At 39.9% G+C, this 24,220-nt stretch overlaps 1 protein-coding gene across 7 annotated transcripts in view; it reads right to left on the bottom strand.

The window, feature by feature from the left end:
- znf536 (zinc finger protein 536) overlaps window positions 1-24,220 on the bottom strand; it is a 234,663-nt gene that overhangs the window by 98,694 nt on the left and 111,749 nt on the right. For all 7 annotated transcript variants that reach the window (XM_052153944.1, XM_052153982.1, XM_052153953.1 and 4 more), the window contains one exon: window positions 20,560-22,811. In XM_052153944.1, coding sequence (XP_052009904.1) covers window positions 20,560-22,810 — 2,251 coding nt within the window. In that variant the 5' untranslated portion in view covers window position 22,811. The remainder of the gene's footprint in view (window positions 1-20,559; window positions 22,812-24,220) is intronic.

The following is a 24,220-nucleotide window of genomic DNA, read 5'->3' as shown; positions in this document are numbered from 1 at the left end:
TAGGAGGCAGCCATCGATCTGTGTTATGTGGATTTAATTTACAAGAGAGGAGGAAGATGTGGTTGGAGGGTGAGAAAGGGCTGTGTTTGCACACAAATTCCATGACACAACCAGATGTATCCCTAAAAGGCAGGCGTGTGGTGTGGGTAGAGATCAGGAGAGGTCATGCCACAGATTACTTTCTTATTAGAGACACCATTGACAAGCTCATCCAGGTCAAACAGTGCAAAGATGCTCATATAACCAAGGTCCAAAATTACACACGTCAAGCACAAATGCAAGTAAACAGTGGCTATGAGAAGTAAATAAATTGTACTAAATAAAAAGTTTACGTGTAACTATAAGAAACTGCAATATAATACATGGCTTCAGTTGTATTGTAAGAATGATAGTCTAGCCCTCACTAATATGACATGCATGATTCATATCAAAGACATTCAAAGCATCCATTAAAGACAAAAACAGTGACTAATCAACTCAAACTTCTGGAAAATGTACATATATATAGAGGCAATTATTTCTGGTCCTTGAATCTGATTGGACGAGAGATGTGCCATGAGCACTGATGATCTGACACCATCAGCACTTGGACGCTTCACTGTGTGTGTATCACTCCGTTTGTATTCGTCGTCCTAAACTAAAGTGTAAGAGCAGTGCAGATATGTTAAGAGCTACTGTTTGTCTTTTGTTTTTTACATCACATATGTTAGCCACCAGGTGATGGCAAAAGATCATTTTTGTGTGTAATATGAGCCAGTTGGTGATGTGAAGTGAATCCGTTAGTCACTGTTAACCTAGAACAGCACTCCGTGATCGCTTGTATTACCAAAAGCTAGGAAATAGCTTTAAACCCCTTTAAATGAACAACTTCAGTATTATGACTCATCACAGCTGAGAGACACAACAGACTGATTGATTACAGAACTCAAGGTGTTTACCTTTTATCAGAGTTACCATATTGGATACATACTGATTAATATGGTGGAGGACATTGCAGTTTCTATAGTGATCGACTCATGCGACCAGCTACAGCGAAATAGAGAGTAGAATACCCCTCTTGGATGCTATTTTACCACTGAGAAAGCTGATCTTCAGAACGCTGACAGCATCTCTGCTTGTGAGTGGCAACAGGTGATCACACACACTTCATCTCTCTCTCTCTCTCTCTCTCTCTCTCTCTCTCTCTCTCTCTCTCTCATACACACACAGATCCATCCTTGTTTATCCAATAACTTGTTAGAAACAGCACAAGCCGTGAAACTATTTCTGAAGTGACATTTTTTAATTACTAATGAAGGCTTGGATACATCATTTGGTTTGAACCAGCAACGGCAGATTCTGATCCGCCGCATAAGAAAGTAGTTCCATGCCCAAATGCGTTTTTATGATCGTACTCGGTTTTTCCATTTTTTTTAAATTTACTTGTTCATTGAACTGTTGTATAGATAATCACAGCAGTGCTGATTTAGGGCCATATAGCATCATTGCGAGTGTGATATTGCTTATATACAAGTCAATTATATACATATGCAGGTTACATAGAGTTATTTAGCATCCATATATTTTTTAATTCAAATAATGCAAAATGTAGTTTCATGGCCGTTAAGAAATGTTTATGGATGGTCAATTTTCTCAATTCACTCGCCAAAGTTAATCATTGACACTACATATAACATTTACCACTCATGGCAATAAGAGGAATCGGTTTTACTATTCAGTGAGGAAAACATGACAAAGGACTGAAGTAAGAGCACTACAAAATCACATTAAGTGTGAGGGTAGAAGAGCCTGCCATTTTTATTTAATTTTTTTACAGTTATTTTCGCAATTCATTGGGGAGTTATTTGTAAACTGTGGTAATCTTCATAAAATGGTGTGTTTGGGCCAGTTAAACAGAATGAGATATGTGAAATAAGTACTCAGAGAGTGAGAGACAGAACTAATAAGTGAGCGGAGGGAGGAACGAGGACTCTGTGGGCTATTTCTGTCAGGGACACCAAATGGGTTAGACAAACAGAGTGTTTGAGGGGAAGATTGTGGCAAGATTCTCTGGAAGCTCTGTAGGGGGGAAAGATGGCACTCTGTTGCTTTCCGGTTTCCAAAGAGATGGGGATACTTTGCAAAAAACTCACGGTGCTCCCTGGACTTCAACCCATTCTGCAGTAGGAGACCGTTTGTTTCGACAAAGATCCTCAAAAAAGCCCACCAAGCGTACTCTGCTTTTAAATGGGCAATACTTCACAGACAGTCTTTTGATAATGGTATCTGTTCAGCTGACATGTCCTAAAGGTTTAGTTAGATGATGTGGCGTAGCAGAAGGGTAAACCAGCTCAAGAAGTTGAAAAACTGAAGGTCTTAGCGTGCGTACATCTATAAAGCTCTTGCTGATGTGACTGTACTTTTGGAAAAGCACTATATTCGTTATATTTAACACCTTTTTGGAAATATAAGGAAGACGGGATTCATTATGTTTAATATTTCATATTGCCATATTGCTTCTTTTAAATCAATAATTCAACAAATGTTTTATTGAAAACACTTTGCAATTAGGTTGTATCCATTACCTAACTACATTAGTTAACATGAACAAACAATGAATAATATTTTTGCAGCACTTATTAATTTTAGTACATTTTTAATTACTAAATTAGTAATTAATAGTTGCATATGTAAACATTAGATCATTTATTATGAATTCATCTTACCCATACATATACATAACAAGACCATAATACCATGCATTAACTTATGTTATAAAAAAACATTTAAATGTTACCAATTTATTCCAACAGAGCATTTAACAGAAAAATATGCAAAGTAGGGGTAACTGGTGTTAATATTTCTACAGTGAATCTTAAAGTAAACAATGAAATTTGTGAGTAACAATACTAGTGAACAGTGGCTGATAAATTAAAACCAGAATGTGTGGCAGCTCTTGAGAGTGTGTGAGTTTGGCAGAGACATGCTAAAGGAAAATTTTTCTGAAGGCTTGCAGATGGAGAACGGTGACATGGTGTGAACACGCGTCTCCAAAGTGTCGCTCGCTTACGCATCTCACCTGTCCGCCACGCTGATTCACAGAGAGCCATCAGATGTTCAACTTACCGCTACAGTAAGCATGAGATAAGAAAAGCCTGTCTGTTAGCGCTAACGCACAGTATACTTTTCAACACTGTTAGCTACGTTTAGGCAATGTTGGGCAACCTTTTTGTGATGATTCATTATCAAGTCTCGTTCTAAGGAGATTGTGATATGATGTTAGGATGCTGCTCTATTATGCGCCTTTTGACGTAAAAATGCGAGTTTTATTCCTCACAATGCTAGCTGTCAGAATAATTTGGAATCTGGGTGTGCTGACTTCAGATTTCTGCCTACATCTATGTGGTTGTTGATGGTGGTGGTGTCTTACTGTGCTGAGCCTTGCAGGGTGTAAAAATAAACTTTGTGGAAAAAGACATGGATTGATATAGTGCCATGTTCAGACTGCGAGCAGCTTGTGTCTCATGAACATAATCCAGAAATGTCCTCCAAACTTTTTTTTTCTTTCTAAAGTTCAAGTTGCTCCTCTTGATCTCTCTTTTTGTTGCTTTATGCCACAATAGACAAAACTGGTATTCTTGAGACCCGGTAGATACCCATGAAATGTGAGGATCATCTAAAGACCCAGAAAAGAAGAGAGAATGAGAGAAAACCAGATTTGACATTCTTTCCTGAATCCTCATCTCTGTGTCTTACAGGAAATACCTGTTTCTGGCATGGTAAGTGCTTCAGTGGCAAGATTACACCTCACCTACACCCTGAGCCAGGAGAGGTGGCATTTGGGCAATCCGTCCCCAGTGAGGGGTTCGCAAGGGCTCAGCCATGGTTTAGCCACGCTGGGGGAGCAGGCAGAGGCGCCCTTAAAACCAGCATTAAACCTGTGTCCTAAGGGGAATACTGGCAAAACTTTTCAAGGATCAGGCCTGGTGTTAAATGAAACAACATGGCCCTGCATCTCTAAGGCATGCAATACTAAATCATGAGCTGATATTGTTTTTTTTCTTATTTTGTTATCTGTAATATGTCAAATCTGTCACAACGCCCAGAGTCTGTTAACAACATCACATCTTTTCCATAACGTCTTGAGTGAGAATCCCCAGGGAAAAATTTGCTGAATCGTAAAAAGGATATTATGCGCTTTGGAGAGAATGAAGGAAGGGACATATGATGGAAGCCAACTGCAGACTTATAGGAGACTCTTTTAAAGATGCTCAAAGAGATCAGTTCATTTAAACAAACATGGAAGAAAGAAGAACGTAAGAAAGGAAGGTAAAAAGGAAGGATGGAAGGAAGGAAGGAAAATAAAAAGGAAAGAAGGAAGGAAGACAAAAAGAAATGAAGTAAGGAAATAAAATAAAGAAAAATAATAGAAAGGAAATGGGGAAAGGAAGGAAGGGAGGAAAGGAAAATTAAAAAAGAAAGGAAGGAGGCAAGGAAGGAAGGAAGGAAGGAGGGAAGGCACAAAGGAATTAAAGAAGGAAGGAAAGAAAATAAAGAAAAGTAATGGAAAGGAAATGGGGAGAGAAAGGAAGGAAGGTAGGAAGGAATGGCAGAGGGAAGGAATGAAGATGTTGGAGGGAGGGAGGAAGGAAGGGAGGCGAGGAGAAAGGAATGGATGAAGAAAGGAAGGAAAAGAGGAAGGAAAGAAAATAAAATAAAAAAAGGAAGGTAGATAGGAGGCAAAGAAGGAAGGAAGGATGGAAGGAAAGGAAGAGGGGAAAAAGAAAAGGAAGAAAGGAAAGGAAGTATGGAAGGAAGAATGGAAGACAAAAGGAATGGAGGGAGGAAAGAAAAGAAAGGAAATTACATGAAAAAGGAAAGAAGGAAGGAAGGAAAGAAAAGGAAGGAAGGAAGGAAGGAAGGAAAGGAAAGGAAGGAAAGAAAAGGAAGGAAGGAAAGAAAGGAAGGAAAGAAAAGGAAGGAAGGAAGGAAGGAAGGAAGGAAGGAAGGAAGGAAGGAAGGAAGGAAAGGAAGGAAGGAAGGAAAGGAAAGGAAAGAAAAGGAAGGAAGGAAAGGAAAGGAAAGGAAGGAAAGAAAAGGAAGGAAGGAAGGAAAGGAAAGGAAGGAAAGAAAAGGAAGGAAGGAAAGAAAGAATGAAAGGAGGGAGGGAAGGAATTAAAGGAAAGAAAATGATATTAAATGAAAGTTATCTGAAATCCTATGACCTTGGTAAACATGAAACCCAGCCTAAATCATTATGATAAGTGTTAGGTTAATGATGCCCATGTGTTCCATTATGTTTAGTAGAGTGCAAGAAAATCACAGATGTAAGGTTTTGCACTGTTCTTTAGTTCCTCGACTGTGAATTAAGAGTGTTTGCTGGTTTGTAAACAAGCTGAGCTAACAGCTCTTTTCACATGAAAGTTAAACTCAAATAACATATGTTCTTAACAAAAACAATAGGTGTTAACCATCTAAATTGCAATTGGGGTAGATCTTACACAAACAAACACCAAGCTTTGTTTCCAGGACAACTAAAACAATGTGATTCCTGTGGCATGCCCGATGCTGGCACTTCTTGCTTGCAGTGCGTGAAGCGCCGTTACTGTGACTGTGGTAGTTGTCAAGCAAATGCCTCCCTTTGTGGCATGTTGCATTCGGTCAAACCAATAAAAACCCTTATCCTGGGGGACAATCAAACCATTTCCCTTTGTAGATTGAACAATTGAACTTTCACTTCACCTGGTTTTATTTTCTTTCTCTTTTAGAACCTCTCTTATTCTCACTCTCTCTCTTTCTTGTTGTATTCCAGAGCAGCAAAATGAATTCAGCTACAAACCTAATTAATCCACAAAGGTTTCATGTCTTAATCCCCAAAGTCAAGGGGGTTATTGTCCTCACAAATGAGGTCAATGTTTCTCCCAGTGGAAATACAGGAACAGCAGTAAGGCCGATAGAGACAGGCAGGGAAAAGAATAAGAGAGCAAGGCCATTCTCTATGTGAAACTTGCAGTTGTAGTTCTGAAGCTGGTGACACGTGCTACACAAATAGGGTTAGAGGTGCCCTGTGTGTTGAATTGTATTTAAATGCCACCGCAATAACTTACATTGTCAAATTAAGATTGTGCTATCAATGAGGACAATTGGAAGATATCGAAAAAACATTATACACAGATCAATTAGGAGTTTGAACTCTAGTTCCTCTTGCAAATATTAGAGATATGAGAAACAACACAATGAAGAGTCGATGACCTCCTCTATCAAGGGCAGCCTGAAGACATTGACCAGCGAGGAGCCAGTGCATATGCGCGGCAAAGCTCGCTTAGCATAGTTTGCTATCTAATGTTTTGCTATCTAATGTTTTGTATGATAGTTAAGTATGAGGCTGAGAATAGCAAGATAAAAAAAAGAAACATAATGTAAAGGCACAGTTTCAAATAGGCAAAAACGAAAAAGGACCAGCACACACAGAACAAAGAGCTTCTTCTTCTACCCACACTGGTTGCAGTGAAGAGGGGGCTCTGTATGAACCCAACATACAACACAGGCTCATTAGCAGGAGCTCCGCTGTTTATGATTACCCATAATTACCAGCACTCGAACGAGACCTAAGAAAAAAAAAAGTAGAGGAAGGAAGAGAAAAAAATAAAAAGGCAAAAGAGAGGAAAACAATGTGACTGTAGCCTTGTTACAGGCATTCTCATTTAAAAGTTCTTTTAAGCTGAAGAAATGAAAGCGGTTTACATTGTCATCCCTACCGCTGTGCTTGACACTTTAGTTTAAACTGACAGTGGGAATTAAAATCTGTAAATGGCTTTTATTTTTGATGCACAATGTATGAATCAGCTGTCAAACTCAGTGTTTGTTGATTTTTATCGGGAGGGTTATTACATTTTCAGAATGTGACAATTAAAAAGCCCTCGATCATTCCACAACTTTGCCTCGGGGTGCCAATCTACAGTAAAATGGAGTGTAGGAGAAGGAAGAGAAGGAAGAGAAGGAATGCATTCCACAACGCTCTGTGAGAGACAGTTGCGCTGTAGAATAAAGCTAGAACGTTTACATATTTTTTTTTTTATTCCCAATATCTTGCTAAAGATCAAGTAGGCCTTTAAACCACAAATTGGCCATGCCATTATATAAAAAAATAAAAGAGGAGATCTGATAGGACAGCAGGTGCTTTGAAGTGCAACTGGCTTAAGAGTAGCATGATTGTGGAGTATCATTATTATAGGAGCAGGTCTCAGGGTTAACCTTGGGGCACTGGAGCACTGCATCAATGGACATTATTGGATAATGGTACAGGACACAGGAGGCCAAGATGCTTGCGGATGAAAGTGTGATTTTTTCAAAGACAGGTCACAGTGCCGGTACCTGCTACAACCACAGATATGAGATAGAAAAAGGCTGATATCTGTTTCTCCTCTCTGATTACAGAGGATATACAGAGGAGAAAAAAGATTTAAAGGGGGAAAAGGCACAATTGTTTATTGATTTTATAATAGGCTTAATGCCAGAGAAATAAAGTGGAGGTCAGCGAGTGAGCTCAAATGTGAGGAAATGGCATGACAAACACTAGCTTACACGAAAGTAACAAGTGTTGCGTCCCAACAAAAGATTTATCTTTTTTCTTTTTTTCTTTTCTTTTCTTTCTGTCTTTCTTTCAATTTCGTTTCATTCAACCTACATTGATCCCTGGACATTTAAGTCTAGGCTGTTTGTACTGAGATACATAAACCTGATCGTATTTTCCACTGTGTGGGCTATAATTTTACAGTTTGTGGCTATATGTATCAGTGTCACAACATTGAATGTGAATTTCCTGTGTTGCTCGGTGCAGCAAAAGTGACGCCAACAGTTAAAAAAAAAGATTTTATCTAAACTCTATATCAATAAATCAACTACACCTCAATCATGAGTGATTGTGTAAAATGGGGAGGCAGAGGTCAATTCAAGCCATTTATTGAACTGAAGTGCCCTGTAATGTTAGGGCAGATTCTTTTGTGACAGAGGAGCAGTGTGATGCTGTGTGTATGAGTTAAAATTGTGTGTGTGTGTGTGTGTGTGTGTGTGTGTGTGTGTGTGTGTGTGTGTGTGTGTGTGTGTGTGTGTGTGTGTGTGAGGGTAGATCAGTGTGTACGCGTATGGCCTGATATATGGATGATAACACTAATTAGCTAATTTTGTTTGGGGCACAACACTCATTAAAAACCCAGTGGGACCATTAATGTTACCGTCCCTCCAAAACGTTGCAATCGCCATATTAATCTCCCCAGCTCTCACTCCTAGTGGCGAACGCTTCAGGTTTGGGTTGTGGAATAAAATAAAAGAAATACATTTTTGTGAGTTTTTTTTCTCTCTTTTCTTCGGCAAGAGACACCAGCTTTCCTTTCAATTAATATCCATTAATAGTACAATTCACAAACACATTCTCTCCCAGCACCAATTACTCTATGTACCTTCTGCTCTAGGTAAATTCCAAAAACAGTGCATGCATAAGGATGCCGGATTCACCCGTGCTGGTTTTGACAGTGTTTTCAGCCTTATGTGGTAATGTATGCATAATTCCACTGCTTCGCTGCAGCTTGAGCTGCCATAAGGCACCACTTACAGTGAAGCAGCAGAGTCTGATATTGCAGGCCTGTTAGGATTAGAAGAGTAGACATAGCATCCTGCTAATAGACCGAACAAGGGAGCCGAACTCTCGAGGGTCAGTCATGCAGAATCTTTAATGTGTCTGCTTTTCGCACCGTTTTTCAAACACCACAACCTGTTCAGGGATTTTCATTCAGCTGTGCTTTAGGAGATCAAAAATCAAGTCACAGTGAATAGCAAGCATCCATTCTTAAAACCCTTCCAGAAACACACTATCCCCTTCCCGCCCAACGAGGGCACATGTGAGAACGCAGCAATTCACACTAACTAGGATCCCACTCCTCGACCGAGTCAGGCCTGGATGGAGGAGGGTGAAAAGGCTAATATTCTCTTTCTCCAAGCTGGATATTAGGAGTGTTGATGAGATCTATGCGTTTGCCATTTGCCCATGGAGCAGCGAGGCTGCGGCAGAGCCGAGTACCATATGGCTGGTGAGAGATTTCCTCCCTCTTTTCCCCCTCTCTGCGCCTGACAGCTGGATGCCTGCTAACAGGGGACGAGGAGCTTGGCAGCTGCAAGCTGAGAGTAATGCTTTGATGCCGTGCCGTGCAACTACACAAACTTTCTACAGGTAGGTGAGGGAAGGATAAGACGTATAGACGGCGAGTGTGGGAAAGGGGCAAGAGGGAGATGGAGTGCCAAGAGAACGGGGAGGAGAGAAAATGCTTCTGGGAGCACATTAAAACATACAGCTGGCAAGTACAAAAGTGAGAGAGCTTTTTTTATATATATATATATATATATTTCTCTTTTTCTTTGAGTCAAAGGGGCTTTCATCATCTGAAAAAAGCTTGCTTTGGAAACAATGATGCAGGTATGAGGATGTTTTGAAGAGAATGAATAAAACACTTCATCCTCCTCTTGTGCTGTTTTAATCAATGCAGAATAAAAGGCAGCTGGTAGAACATCACATTTCACACAAAGCTGTGCATAGGCATCTGAATTGGTACATTAAAGACCCAATGCAATGGTATCACTTTTGGGGGAGAAGGGTGGCGATGATTTGAGTGTCTCTGCATGGAAGGAAACAGATAGCCCCACCGTGCTGATGAGTCAAATCTGTCCCTCCTCTGGGGAATCTTGTCAACCCTCTCCTGTGAGAATGGAAAGGGGTAAAGCATAGACATACTCCAATGAAGATGCCACAGTGCCCTCCACTCCAGATCAAATAACTTACCTCTTATTAATCATGAAACAATCACTCTAAACAGGAGGTAAACATCTTCAAAGTGCCACTTAGTGTCACTGTCAGCGGTCACAAAACAATGCGGTGGCCTGCTTTAGTAAGTGAGGAAGTATTCATATCTTGATGCCAAAGTATTACTTTTCTAAAAATGTGAGATGAACTTTGAAAAGAGTAGTAAATCAGAGTAGAAGGGATTTATAAATAAGGCTGTGAAGGGTTGACCTACAGTCTCTTCAACGGCTTGTATTGTTGTTAAATGGTTGTTGATTGTTCAGCTGATGAAACGTTGAAAAAATTAAACAGATGATGTGAAAATCTGATGTGACCCAAGACCTCTAAACAAGTTTATACAGTGCTTGTCATTGAAGAGAGAGTAAGTCTTTCTTGCCAAAAATTTAAATGGTGCTATGCTGAAAAAGGTCCACAGAGAAGACTTCTTTAAAAGTTCAGTCCACATTTTCAGATATGTGATGCTCTGACGCCAAGTCAATTTGATAAAGTTCATTACTAGCTGAAGTGGGCCACCATATTGTTTTGTAGGGGAGGTAAGTAGCTGAGGAATAGAACTCATCATGACGACTCATTCGGTCCTACAGGTGTCAAAGCTTTATTCCAATAAAACATGGATTCTGACATTAAACTGGCCTCTGCTTTAATAACCTGAAGCAAGAACAGGTAAACAGACATGATGCAATTCGCACATGCCCTGAAAGTTCGTAATAGGTTTGAGAACTTAAAGGTATAGTTCATCCAAACATGAAAATGATCTCATCATTTACTCACCCTCATGCCATCCCAGATGTGTATGACTTTCTTTCTTCTGCAGAACACATAGATTTACAACTTAATATTTCAGCTCTGTAGGTCCATACAATGCAAGTCAATAGTGACCAGACATCTGAAGCTCCAAAAAGGAGATAAAGTCAGCATAAAATAATCCATACAAATCCAGTGGTTTAATCCATGTCTGAAGCGATCCAGTTGGTTTTGTGTGAGAACTTCTAAACTTCTTAAAATCGTAATTTGTGTTCTGGTGAAGTAAGAAAGTCATACACATCTGGGATGGCATGAGGATGAATGCAAATTATGTAAATGTCGAGATAATTTTCATTTTTGAGTGAACTAACCCTTTAAGTTTGAGGAAAGTGAGAGAAAATGAAACAATGTTTATGACTATACATTTGTATTGCTTATATAAATGCATAATTGTTTTTCTCCCAGTTTTTCCCCCTCCATGTTCTCGTGTTTCTTTCACATGTGCTCCCTGCTCATTCATTCCCTGTCATTATTTTAGACATTCATGAGCTTTCCTTCCTCATAACACATACAGTGTTTTCACTCATTTAGAACTGCATTCATTTTCACCCCTGCCTCACTTCCACCATGTGTTCATCTTTCCCTCATTGTAGTTACTCTACTGCAGACAGGATGGCTTCGCTGGGGCTGCTCTCTCTTGTCCTTGCCTGCCAGTACAGGGGTCTGCTGGGGGAGAGGTTTGCCCAACCAGAGCAGTATGGCATTCTGGATCTTTATTTCCCTGAGTTGCAATACCGTCCAAATCTTTTGCCTTCAAAATCTCCAGGTTTGGCGTTTGGCTCTAAGAAGCGTATGACTGATTTTTTTAATTCCCTCCAAGCGCTGTATTTCCCAGCGTTTCTTTCCTTTTGTTTCTCCATCCCCTTGCTCTCATGTTCTTTTTCCCCTTTTCTTCCTGTCTAATTTCATTGTGCGGCATAGCTTGTCTTTTTCAATATTGCTCTTTAGGCTTTATTAAGGTGATCTGACCATTATGTGCTCATCTGAGCTTCCCTAACCATCCTTGCATCTCATTGCGGCCACAATTTCTTTAACATACTACATACCTCTCACTCTTTCTCTCTCTCTCTCTCTCTCTCTCTTGCCAGCTCTCCCTCCTTTCACCCTCCCTCTCTCTCTCTCTCTCTCTCTCTCTCTCTCTCTCTCTCTCTCTCTCTCTCAAGGCCCCCTGTTGCTGCCTGCTACCAGAGCCATGGTGTGGAGTTTTTCTAAAGCCGAGAGGAGCAGCTGGGCCAGGCTAACGGGGAATGATAATGACCTCAGAAATCTGCTCCTCGCTCCACAACAATAGGGTGCTCAGTCTAGTGGAAAATTGTGTTCATCAGCTAGCTCTGCTCACTTACTAATTGACATTGCCAAATATTTTAAGAACAATTGGAATGCACAGGCCACCAAAAAAAAGGAAAAAGAGAAAATGAAGATCTTAATCCGTGGACATTTTTGCAGATTATTTTTTTAACCCTTCTTTTGCATTGATGGGGGGGTAGAGAAGAAGAGGCAAACTTTTCATGTCATTATCTGCCTCATGTCAGTGCCATGATGTTGACACAAAGGGTTTTTTATGTGGCCTGTCAATGGGGTTAGGAGAGAGAGAGAGAGAGAGAGATACTCATCAGTGCATGATGAATGCCCATAAAGCCCCCCTTTGCCACAGCATGGCTAGGAGAGAAGGGGGGACTTTGACACATGTGTCTTTCTCTCTAAATACTGATTTAAATCTACACAATGTTCTTGCTTTACACCTCTGTAACTTTTGTTTACGCAACTGAGCGATTGAAAGATGGGTAAACAGGAGAGAGACTGAGAGAGAGCGACAGAGACAGCAAGAAAAGAAGGCAAATGGATAAGGAGGATTCTTCTGTCATGGTATCATATGGATGGTCCTCCATATTTAATGAGACAAAGGTCAATGTATTCACTTGCTCTTTCACATGGGAGGCACCCCAATCATGCCAAAGTTAACTTGTTCAAACAAAGCGCCCTCCCACCCAGATATGCCATTTGTATGCACTGGTTTGAGATAGAGGAAGAGAGAGAGAGAGAGAGAGAGAGAGAGAGAGAGAGACAGGCGGTTTCATTCCAGAGGAATTCAGCTCTGACAGAGTAAGACAGCTGTCGCCCTCTGCTCACCAGACACAAAAACAGCCAACTTTTCATCAAATAAAGTTTCATTCACACAACTTTTTGTTGTCCTCTGAAAAGAATGGAATTGACAATAATGACACATTGTGTCTACCATTCTATGTAAGAGAAAAAAAATATAAAAATCCTCAGCAGCCCGATAATGACATTTTCATATGGCTTTGTCAAGATGGTGTGTTTTTGAAACACGTACAATTAATAGTATACAAGATCACATTATTGAGTTTAAAGCACTGACATATTTTCCAGTCGGCTGAAAGACGTCATATTGATGCATTTAAAATATTAATATTCAAACTCTCTACCTCCCTTAGTACGACAGCCTTCTGTTGGGGAAAGATAAATATTATGTTTTAATTATAAAAACATAAAACAGAAATGAAAAGACTGATGAAAAAGCCCAGCTCTGCCAAGGAGGCTTGTATGCAAAGGTAAGCAATGTTTTGGCAAAGACATGGAATTAAAATCGGGTATACTGCATGTGGGTTACAATTTTTTTTCTCTCTCTGTCTCTCTCTCTCTCTCTCTCTCTCTCTCTCTCTTCCTCTGAGCAGTACATAGCTTGCCATTGTCTCCATAACCAAGCAGGGAATCCTAACAGGATCATTAAGACATAAAACAGACTGATAAATGTTTCATAAGGACTGCCCGTTGATAGCCTTACAGGGGTACGGTGAGCGCCGAGAAATGACACTCACTGCAGCTTTTTCATATACACTTTGGAATACAATTGGAATTTTAAATATAGTGGGGAAAAAAAAGCAATGCTAATTCCCACTATGGGTAATATTTACAAATTGAGAGAAAGAAAGAGCGAAAGCGAAAGAGAGAGTTTAACAAGGGAAACAGAGAAAAGTGAGCATGCAAAATCAAATGAGCTTCTGCTAAGGGGAAATAAATTGCCCTTTTATTGTTCAAGCGTGCACAAAAATACTAAGTCTACATTTATCTAAGACATGTCAATCAACTGAGCACACTGACAATTAGCACGGTGAATAGAACTTTTTATCATTTAAAGACACCAGAGTCCTGACCCACTGTCCTGAAATAAAGCAGTGTAATTTCACTCACACAGCATGAAATGTTTTTTTTTTCTTTTTTTTTTTTTTGTGTGCTTTTTATAACATTTACTACAACACATAATTAATTAAATAAATAAAATAGGATGACAGATTTATGAGCTTCAGTATCTACATGACACACTCACATACACCGATCAGCCACAACATTAAAACCACCTGCCTAATATGGTGCAGGTGACCCTTGTACAACTAAAACAGTGCCAACCCTTTTTAATCTTTTTATATTATTTTTATTTATTTTTTTGCTCTCCCAAATCTTTAAAATGAGGACAGACTACATCTCTCTCTCTCTCTCTCTCTCTCTCTCTCTCTCTCTCTCTCTCTCTCTCTCTGTCTCTCTGTCTCTCTCTCTCTCTCTCTCCATCTCTTCCATGTGCTAATTAAAAACTGGATGTTTTTATGTTTTTGAGTAAATTCTAGAGAATGTTGTGTGTGAAAATCCCAGGAGATCAGCAGTTACAGAAATGCTAAAACCAGCTCATCTGGCACCAACAATCATGCCATGGTCGAAATCACTGAGATCACATTGTTTCTCCATTCTGATGGTTAATGTGAACATTAACTGAAGCTCCTGACCCGTATCTGCATGATTTTATGCATTTCACTGATGCCACACAATTGGCTGATTAGATAATTGCATGGATGATTGCTGGTTCCAGATGGGCTGGTTTTAGCATTTCTGAAACTGAATGGTGCCAAAAACAAAACAAAAATCCAGTGAGGGACAGTTCTGTGGACGGAAATGTCTTGTTGATGAGAGAGATCTATGGAGAATGGCCAGACTGGTTCGAACTGACAAAGTCTACGGTAACTCAGATAACCACTCTGTACAATTGTGGTGAGAAGAATATAATCTCAAAATGCTATTCTGAGATGCGGGTTGGTGCTGTTTTGGTGGCACGAGGGGGACCTACACAATATCAGGCAGGTGGTTTTTAATATTGTGGCTGATCGGTGTATGAAGACTAGATGAAAACAAAAGTGAGAGTGATACATGCTGGGTGAGAGGGCAGAGGGCATGAAGTATAATAAAGGTGAACGATAGGAATAAACATTGGTATAATTATTCCAAGGTCTACAGGTTCCTAATTAGCACATGGAAGAGATGGAGAGAGAGAGAAAGAGAAATATGTAATCTGTCCTCATTTTAAAGATTTGGGAGAGCAAAAACATTTAGAGAAATTTAAAGAAAGATATATAGAGATAGACGGAGAGGGAGAAAGAGATGTCGTTAACAATAAGTAATACTTTGTCTGTCTCACACAGCTATTCTATGTAATTTTAGGGCTCAGTTTAAGTCATTGACCGTAAAAACAGACTTCTCCACATACTGTCTGTGAACCACTGTTTCAAATACTGTGAGATCTTAAGCACAAAAACAACAAAACAAGAAAATGTTGATATTTATTGGAAATGGCTTGAAAAAGTAATTTGCTATACACATAAATGTAGGAAAGTGATGTAATCTATAAACGATGTGATCAGAAAGACTGGTGTGATAAGGTGAATTGGACTGTTTTTCCACACGTATGTGGATAGTCAAACATTTTGCATAGCAGTTTGGGTTACTTTGACTTTAATTACACTGCAATTACATTGTAACAGTAAGTCTGCATGTGTAATTACACCAATTTGTAATTGTGTAATTAGATGAATATCCATGCTTTATAACCTAAGGCATCCATTGGCAAATCCAATTTCAATTTGTATGGAGCAAGTGTTTCCCCAAAACTGTGGCAAGCAGTAAAGACCTGGGGATATACTGATAATCCTTGCCATGTTAGAAATGCTCTTCCTCTTAAAAATATTTAGACATGGGGGTATTCTCAAAAGGAGGGGAGGGGGAGGGGGCAGGATTATTGCCTTAAGCAACAGAGATCAGCAGTAGAAAGGGGGAATTCATACAGACAAAATGCTTTTTCACTAGTTTTTCTCAAGTTGGTAGTATTGAGATCTGGACCTAGGTTAATGAGAATTTGTGTCCAGACAGGAGTGATGAGTACCAATGATATGTTTTTTGTACCCAATGACTGAAAAAACAAGAGGAGTCTAATCTTACACAAGGATTTTGTAGGTGTTATGCAGGGTATGACAACAGACTAATGTTCTAATGTGTACTGATGCTATATCTGGTATATATTCAATATTAAATATCGTTAAAAATAATAATCATCATCATAATCATAATGTTTGACATATTTCTGACTGAGAAAAATGTCCTCTTCCTTTCACTTTAACCCAATTCTGATCTGCTGTTGTGTCTGATAACATCACAGTTTGTTCAACATTTGTTTCAGCCTCTTTACTAATCAGTTTTATGTGTATGTATGTGTGTGTGTGTGTGTGTGTGTGTGTGTGTGTGTGTGTGTGTGTGAGTGTGAGTATGTGTGTGTGAGTATGTGTGTGTGTGTGAGTGTGAGTATGTGTGTGTGAGTATGAGTATGTGTGTGTGTGATTATGTGTGTGTGTGTGTGTGTGTGTGTGTGTGTGTGTGTGAGTATGTGTGTGTGTGTATATGTGTGTGTGAGTATGAGTATGTGTGTGTGTGATTATGTGTGTGTGTGTGTGTGTGTGTGTGTGTGTGTGTGTGAGTATGTGTGTGTGTTTTTGTGATTTACGAGGACAATTTTGTAAGTTACAAACTAGTAATTACAAGGGTATTATGCTATAAATGTGATTTATGAGGACATTTCTAGTGTCCCCATAATTCAAATCGCTTAAAAATCATACTAAACAATGTTTTATTGAAAATGTAAAAATGCAGAACGTTTTCTGTGAGGGTTAGGTTTAGGGGTTGTGTTAGGTTTAGAGGATAGAATCTATAGTTTGTACAGTATAAAAGTCATTATGTCTATGGAAAGTCCTCATAATGATAGGTAGACCAACATGTGTGTGTGTGTGTGTGTGAGTGTGAGTATGTGTGTGTGATTATGTGTGTGTGTGTGTGTGTGTGTGTGTGAGTATGTGTGTGTGTGTAAGTGTGTGTGTGAGTATGAGTATGTGTGTGTGTGTGTGTGTGTTTCAATGGTGTGTTCTAGCATTCAGTGTATGGCTAAGACTCCCTCTCTCTCTCTCTCTCTCTCTCTCTCTCTCTCTCCTAAGCTGTCACTCAAAGGACTACAATAATGAATTCCGAAACACTATCAGGAATAAGCCCCCCCCCCCCCACCTTTGTTTATGAAGCCCAATTCAGAGTGCAGAATCTGAAGTAACAATAGATCCCCTCCTCAGTCAAGCCAATCTTATAATGGTAATAAGAAATAAAAGAGAATGGGGAAAAATGTGATAAACTAAAGAAGAGAGAAGGAAAGAGGTAGAAGGGATGTACAGAGCCTGAAAATTCTATTGCAAGAAGCATATTTAAAGGTTGATTATTGAGAAGAGAGGATGAAGGCTTTTAGAGGACATTTTTGAGGCAACTTTTTTCCTTTTTTAGCTGTCTCTGTTTAAACAAGTCCAGTGTCAAAGACAAAAGCGATTGTGTCGACCTTCTTTCACAGTTGAGATGTTATTGTTGATTACTGTAATTCAAGTTTAACTCAAAATTGCAGTGGGTAGGTGGTTTAGAGGTTGGGTGAGCTTGCTGAAGGGTGATAGCAGATGAAGCTGCCGTACATTAAAGAGAGGGTGAAACAAAACAAATAAAATAGACAGATGATAAAGGAAGTCTGTTCTCTTTGGGTTAGAAGAACGTGTGAGATATTAAAAGTAAAACAGAGGTATGAAAGGCCACATCCTGTTGCATAGTACGTAAACATACCCCCCCCACCCCAAAAAAAAAAAAAAAAAAGAAATCAAAGAACATATGCATATCGAAAAAAGTGGGCCATTACAATTATTTTTTTTTCTTCTTCATCCTTCCTATTTAAAAGTCAGTAACTTAATCAAAATATACTGTAGTTGGTGAAATATCTTTTTTTTTCCACCTTTTTACAATTGTGGGGTTAATAAAGTTAACATTTAACAACATAACATCAAAGCACATAGACAGTGCAACATTTCCTTCCCTATATATCACACCTTCAGCTTTGTTTGGAGTTTGATAAGTACAAGCTTGGCGACATGGCCTGATGGTGCAGCACCTCGAGCATGTGTATGCATACTTTTAATAGGTATGTCAGGGAATCTGCCAAACTGACTGCCCCCTACTATGGCATTATTCCTCCATAAACACACGCACCTTCCTGTGCTTGCAAGCAAAAAGACCTGAAGGTCAATCTCAAGACAAGGGGTGGACTGGCATTATGCCCACTTCACAGTGAGAGCTCCCTGCCCACTCCAACTGAGCTGGGCAGCAATGAGGGATTTTAGCTGGTGATCACACTCTAACTTGACACTACCTCATATGCAGGGTGGAGAGAGAGATGTAGAGAGCAAAAAAAAGAACAGGTACTGTATATCTGTATGTATTGAATTACACATCTCCATTATTATTATTATTATTATTATTATTATTATTATTATAGGTGCACCAATAATTCATGATATAAGCGAAGCAAATCTCTGGCATCTAAGGGAGGGTGTCACAAAACAAGTCAGACTTGACAATCATATAAGCCGATGTCTGGAGTTTGCCAAAAAAGCATTTTAGTGGCCCAGCTGCAGTATCGGACCAGAATTTATAGAGAAATAAGAGCAAAATTCCATACCTATGGTGAAGTATTGTGGTGGTAGCATCATGCTGTGGGACTGCTGTGGGCACTGGGCATTGTAAAAGACGGAGAATGGATTGCGCATAATATATAGATATTCAGCAAGGGAACCTGTTTCAGCCTGCTAAATATGCCAAAGCTTGAGAGAAAATGCATCTTTCATCAAGATAATGATCAAAAACTATTTAGACTATATAATATTGAAGACTATTTCAAAGATTTCAATCTAATTAAGAAACAGTGGCAGGTGAACAAAGGTCATCTGACTAATCTTTATAGACACAAGGACATTAAAAAAATAAAGAATAAAAAAATTCTCAAATAAAAAGTAAAAAGTGCCATTATTTATACAGGTTTTTTTTTTTTTCATTTTTTTTTCATTAACAATATTTTCTAAATTAAACATTACAAATTGATAATTGTAGTACTTACTGTATATAAAAATATCAAAGAGATAAAATATGAGAGAACAGTATTATTGTATATTAAATACATGGAGAGACAGACAAAGAGAAAGAGCATATAGGAAAATAGAAAACAAATGAGGGCTAAAGGGATGGGCAAAAGAGAGGAAAGAAAATCTTAAGTATGGCGACATTAACAAAACATCATCAATTTATCAGACTTGTGTGGCTCAAAAACTGGTCTACTCATGTACAGTATAAAAAAACCATGAGAGTGAAGAAGAATCAATAAACAAATGGTATAGTCATTCTCTGTCCCATGATTTAGTTAGTACTTAACCTTTTTATTCTTAAACATTTATCACTTTAATTCCAAATACCCTGCCAATCTCACAAAGGCTTGAGATGAGTTTATAAAATGCCATGAGCTAAATCTCAAAGAAGTAGTAAAAGAGATACAAAAGAAATGAAACTTCCTGCATTAAAATTCACAGGATAATTACTTCCTTAACATAGCCCGCTCTCTGTCGAGAGTTTAGGTTTAATAGTCTCAGTAAAGAAAATAGGTTTAATCTTCTTCTCATATTCATTAATTCCTAATTGTGGTGGGGGTTGTCTGTTATTATTTCTTAGATTAAAATAAACATAGCCCATTGCATGTTCAAACTCATCTCACTACATGAGGGTGATAAGGACTAGGAATAAATAAACAATTTATTCTTTGCTGTTGAAATTAAGTTGCTTACAGCCTTAAGCTAAGCCACATTTTCTTTTTTATGACTTAAAAGCACATTTTACCCAGCAAATGAAGTTCAATTTTTTTTTGACCTGCTTTTATGTATATCTTTAATTAGGGTCTTGTTTAGCTTAAGCTAACTGATTATCACATAGACGTGACCTAATTAACAGCCAGGCTGCTTAACAGTGGTTTACTACCCTGAGGAATGAGAAAGTTACCTTTAAAACTTCTGTAATCATTAGCTGCAGCTTCACTTAATCCCACTAAACATACATTTTATCTCACACGCTCTGACTTCCTCAGTTAGGGAGGGGTCATTGTCCTTTCCCCAGGTGGAGGATGTTTTAATTACACATAACATTTCCATGTATCCAAATAGCATGATATAATGGAATACGGATGTGTATTAATGGTGAGCCTGGATCCACTACTTAAAGAAGGACAAATTAATGAATTTGTGTTAGCAAGGTCTCAGCTTTTTCACAGTTAAAACACAGTGAGGAATGATATAAAATTATTTTTGAACAGTAACTTCAAGAGTCATGAAAGGAATGTGCTGCTCAGATTTACATTGGCATTTTATCTACATTTCTAGCAGATTCCCACTTCCTGACACAACATCCTTACAATCACCCATTTTATATGAACTGTAATATCCAACTGTCAAGCCTACCTTGTGTCACTATAGCTGCCAATAGATAATCACCATTGTTGAAAGCGATGTATAAATGTACTACAGTATTACAGAAATCATGTGGGGGTCACCCACGTTTTTGAGACCGCAATACCAGATAGTTGACTAAAAAGCTAATTTAATGATCATTATCCCTAATTATTGTGTATTCAGTGGGATTGCTATTTTGTTTTTATGAGGAAAATAAGAAGTCTGTTGAACAGATCTTACCAGAATATGGAGAAGATGGGTGGGGACTGTCATCCTGAACACTGCCTGTTTGGGAGTGTCCTCCTCCAGCAACACTTTCCTCCGTCACATTGGAAGAGCCTGGGGTGGTGGATCGGCTGATGGACTGAGACTCAGGGTCGCTTGCTGAGCCACGCCTTTCGTCCAGACCTTGCTGGGAGCTCTCTTCTAAGGTTCGACGGTCTTTGCTGTGCACTCTGGAGTGGACGACCATTTGGTGATAGGTTCTAAAGACTCTGCCACAGTCAGGACACTCAGTTGGTTTCTCTTTCAGGCCAGCCAGGCTGAACTCAAGCCCTTGGCCCAGGCCTAGACCCCCATGGTGAGGCAAGAACTCACGGTGGTTATCAAAGCCTACACCCTCATCTTTCAAGGGCATCATGCCTGCACTGGTCTTCACTCCAGGTAGTACTTCAGGGTGTTGCTTGTGCTTGGAACCATCACTAGAACCTAATGTTGGGTGCTCATGCTTGTCTTTCCCAAAAGGAACAATCCCAGCAGCACTGGCAAGTTCATCTTCTTGTCCATGCCCCCCATGATGCTGCTCTTTTGGCATGAAGGAGCGTTCCATGGCCATTCCACGTGCCATGATTTGCCAGGCTTGGTAGCTGTTCAGGGGGTCCATCTCTGCCACTTTAGCAGCAGCTTGTAAGCGCTCCATACAGCTTGACTTCAGAGGGGGCACCAAGTTCAGGCAACCCAAAAGTGAGCGTTTCTCATTTTCTCCTAAGCCATGGCCAATGCTGGTCATTGGGCTCAGGAGCTTTCCAAGCATCTCCTTCTCCTTCATAGCTATACTAGCCTTGGCCAGCATATGATGTTGCTGTTCAGCCAGGCCTTGCTTGTCAGGTGAAAGAAATCCACTTTGCAGGCAAGAAATGTAACGTGAATATAGGTTGGCATGGGCTTCTTGAGCCAGGCTACTCATGCTGTTAACAGAGGGTCCATTATCATCAGCTCCTCCACCAACAGGGGGCTTGCTCTTGATGGCCAGCTTATTGAGGTGCACCTTCATGTGATTCTTCAGGAACCAGGGCTCCTTGAAACGACGTCCACAGATCTGGCAGCAATGTTCAAAGGAGTCTTTGTGTTTCCGCATATGTCCTTTCAGAAACCAAGCTTGGCTGAAGACCTGGCCACAGACCTCACAGCGAAATTCATTGGTGGGCTTCTCTCCACTGCCTGCCCCTGTTCCCTGTCCCTGGGCTGATTCTGCCGTGATGTGAGTTTTCTCCACATGACTGATGAGGTCCTCCTCCTGGGAGGCAGCAAATTCACACAGGGTACACTTGTAGGGCTTGTGGAGAATGCGAATGTGGCGCTCTAGCTCCTCACGTTTCTTAAATTTACCTTTGCAGAAAGTGCAGCGGAACCCTTGGGCTTGGTTGAGGGCTTGATCATCTTGAAGGTTGGTACCTGCGGGCTTAGGTGAGGCAGACGGCTGGGTCAGTGTATCAGGGGAGCCACCAAGACTAGTTGGAGTGATCATTCCACAGGCAGAGCTGGGCTGTTGCTGGTTGTGACCTTGTATTCCCATGTGGTGTGGAAGAGGTTGAGAGGGCTGCAACAGGCTGTTCCTCATTTGCTTATCACGCAGAATGGCCCTCTCTTCCAGTTCATGAAGAAGCCTGTTTTCTTCTCGTACACGACCACGGCCCTTACCAAGATTTCCCAGCTTATGGGTACGAAGGTGGATCTTCAAGTTACCCTTCTGAGCTGCTCGGTGGTCACAATAGGGACATTTGAAGGGCTTCTCTCCAGTATGTGTACGCATATGAAGAGATAGAATGCTGTTGAAGCGGAAGCGTTTACCACAAAGCGGGCAAGGATATTTGCGGTTCTTGCGGGCATCATCTTCTATGTCGTTCATCTGTGACATGATTCCTAAGTTCTGCCCATTCAGAAATTGTTGCAAATCAACACGGCCATTGAGACCACTCAGGGCACCCACATCCATGTCACGGTTAAGCTGGTTGGCCAGTAAGGCCATCTGACTGCTGATTGGCTGACTTGCTAAGGCAGCATGAGTTTTCTCATCCAGTGGGGTGGCTGCCTTCTCCTCTGGGATCTGTTGGCGACTCTGTAATTCAGGAAAGGCATGACCCAGCTGGGCAGTCAGCTGGTGCAGTTTCTGACTGATTGGGTAGCGGCCATTAAGTACTACGTTGCTGAGATGGTTGTCAGCATCCGAGACCACAGAGGATACACCAAGGCACAAACTAGAGTCCTCCATCCTAAAAGAAAAAAGAAAAAAGAAAAAAACAGGTGTTGAGTCAAGTATTCAAAAGCACATAACAGCAGGTATTCAGTCAACACACACCTTAAGGCATTATTGATGCACTCATTGTATTATCACTGTGGACAATCAGCAGGAAACATTGCACTATATAGATGTAAAATGATATAAAGAACATCAGGTACATCGTAACAAATATCAACAATAGACAAAAGCATGTGCAATGACTTGGACAGAATAGGTTGTAGCACAATTTCTTAACCTCACCATTGTCTGCAAATGATGAACACCCACTCATGTATCAGATTTCATAAAAAAAAAAAAAAAAAAAGACAAATCTTTCTGCTTCTGTGGTGAAGGTCATATTTTCAAGTTAAATCACAGTCTCAGACATTACATTCTTTGACATTAGCACAATTTTTGACATTTTTTATTTGTTTTTTGTTTTTTGTGGGTTTAGGTATGGAAATAAAAACTCAACTGTAAGAAGATTCACTCTTTTGTAAATTATCTACTCCACCGATTATACATAACATTGTCTGGCAAAGGAAATCACACCATATGGAAGTTAATTCAGATCATTCTTGAGTCCCCCTTTTGTGTGTCAGCAGTCTGAACATGGTGTGAGCAAATGGTTAACAATGATGACTGCACTTCAGTGACAAGTGTGAAGAAAAAAAAAGAGTGAGTTCATCTCCGTCTGATTTATGAAGTACTACATGTACTCTCACACTTGGGGAGAGAAGCTGCAACTCTCTCAGAACTTTTTCTCAAACAGTAACACAATTTTGGAGGCAATAATTACCCAGTAAACACGGCAAGGCGCCACATAATTAAGCTACTTGGTCCTATCCTATCAGAATCCCTCCAATTACACGCCTTAATGAAACGGAGCAATGGTATTGTCATGAAGCCGCCTCAATACTACAATTATGATATTAACAATAGCACTTAAAACCAAGGGGTTACTCCAGTAAACACAAGTCCTTATCTCGCTGCTCCGACACTTGTCTTGGCGTAATTTTCCATTAAGAGGCACATTATGTTTGATGCAAATCATTGTGTTCACCTTGTTTTTTTCCCCTCTCTGTTCTCTCACTCTCGTATGGCTTCCGATGAGAAGAAAACAACAGTTGCCGTTATTGAAATGGTTCCCAATATATCAGAGGCTTCCCAGTCATTTAAAATGGCCACAGAGTGCCCCAATGCACTCTCAGGCTAAATGAATACACAAGCAGTGTCTGTTGTCATCTGGCTTGGTTGTGCTTATTTAGAATGCAGCTCACCATCTTATGGAAGGGTAATGATGTTGCTGCATTCCCCTGTGACTGACAGGGTCAAGCTTCAGAAACAATAAAAAGAGTTTTGCTTTGGTCAACAAAATATTGTATAGTATCTCATTAAGCT

Source organism: Xyrauchen texanus, chromosome 2 (assembly GCF_025860055.1).
Source record: "Xyrauchen texanus isolate HMW12.3.18 chromosome 2, RBS_HiC_50CHRs, whole genome shotgun sequence".
NCBI classification, from domain to species: Eukaryota; Metazoa; Chordata; class Actinopteri; order Cypriniformes; family Catostomidae; genus Xyrauchen; species Xyrauchen texanus.
This window is presented reverse-complemented; position numbering and strand designations above follow the sequence as displayed.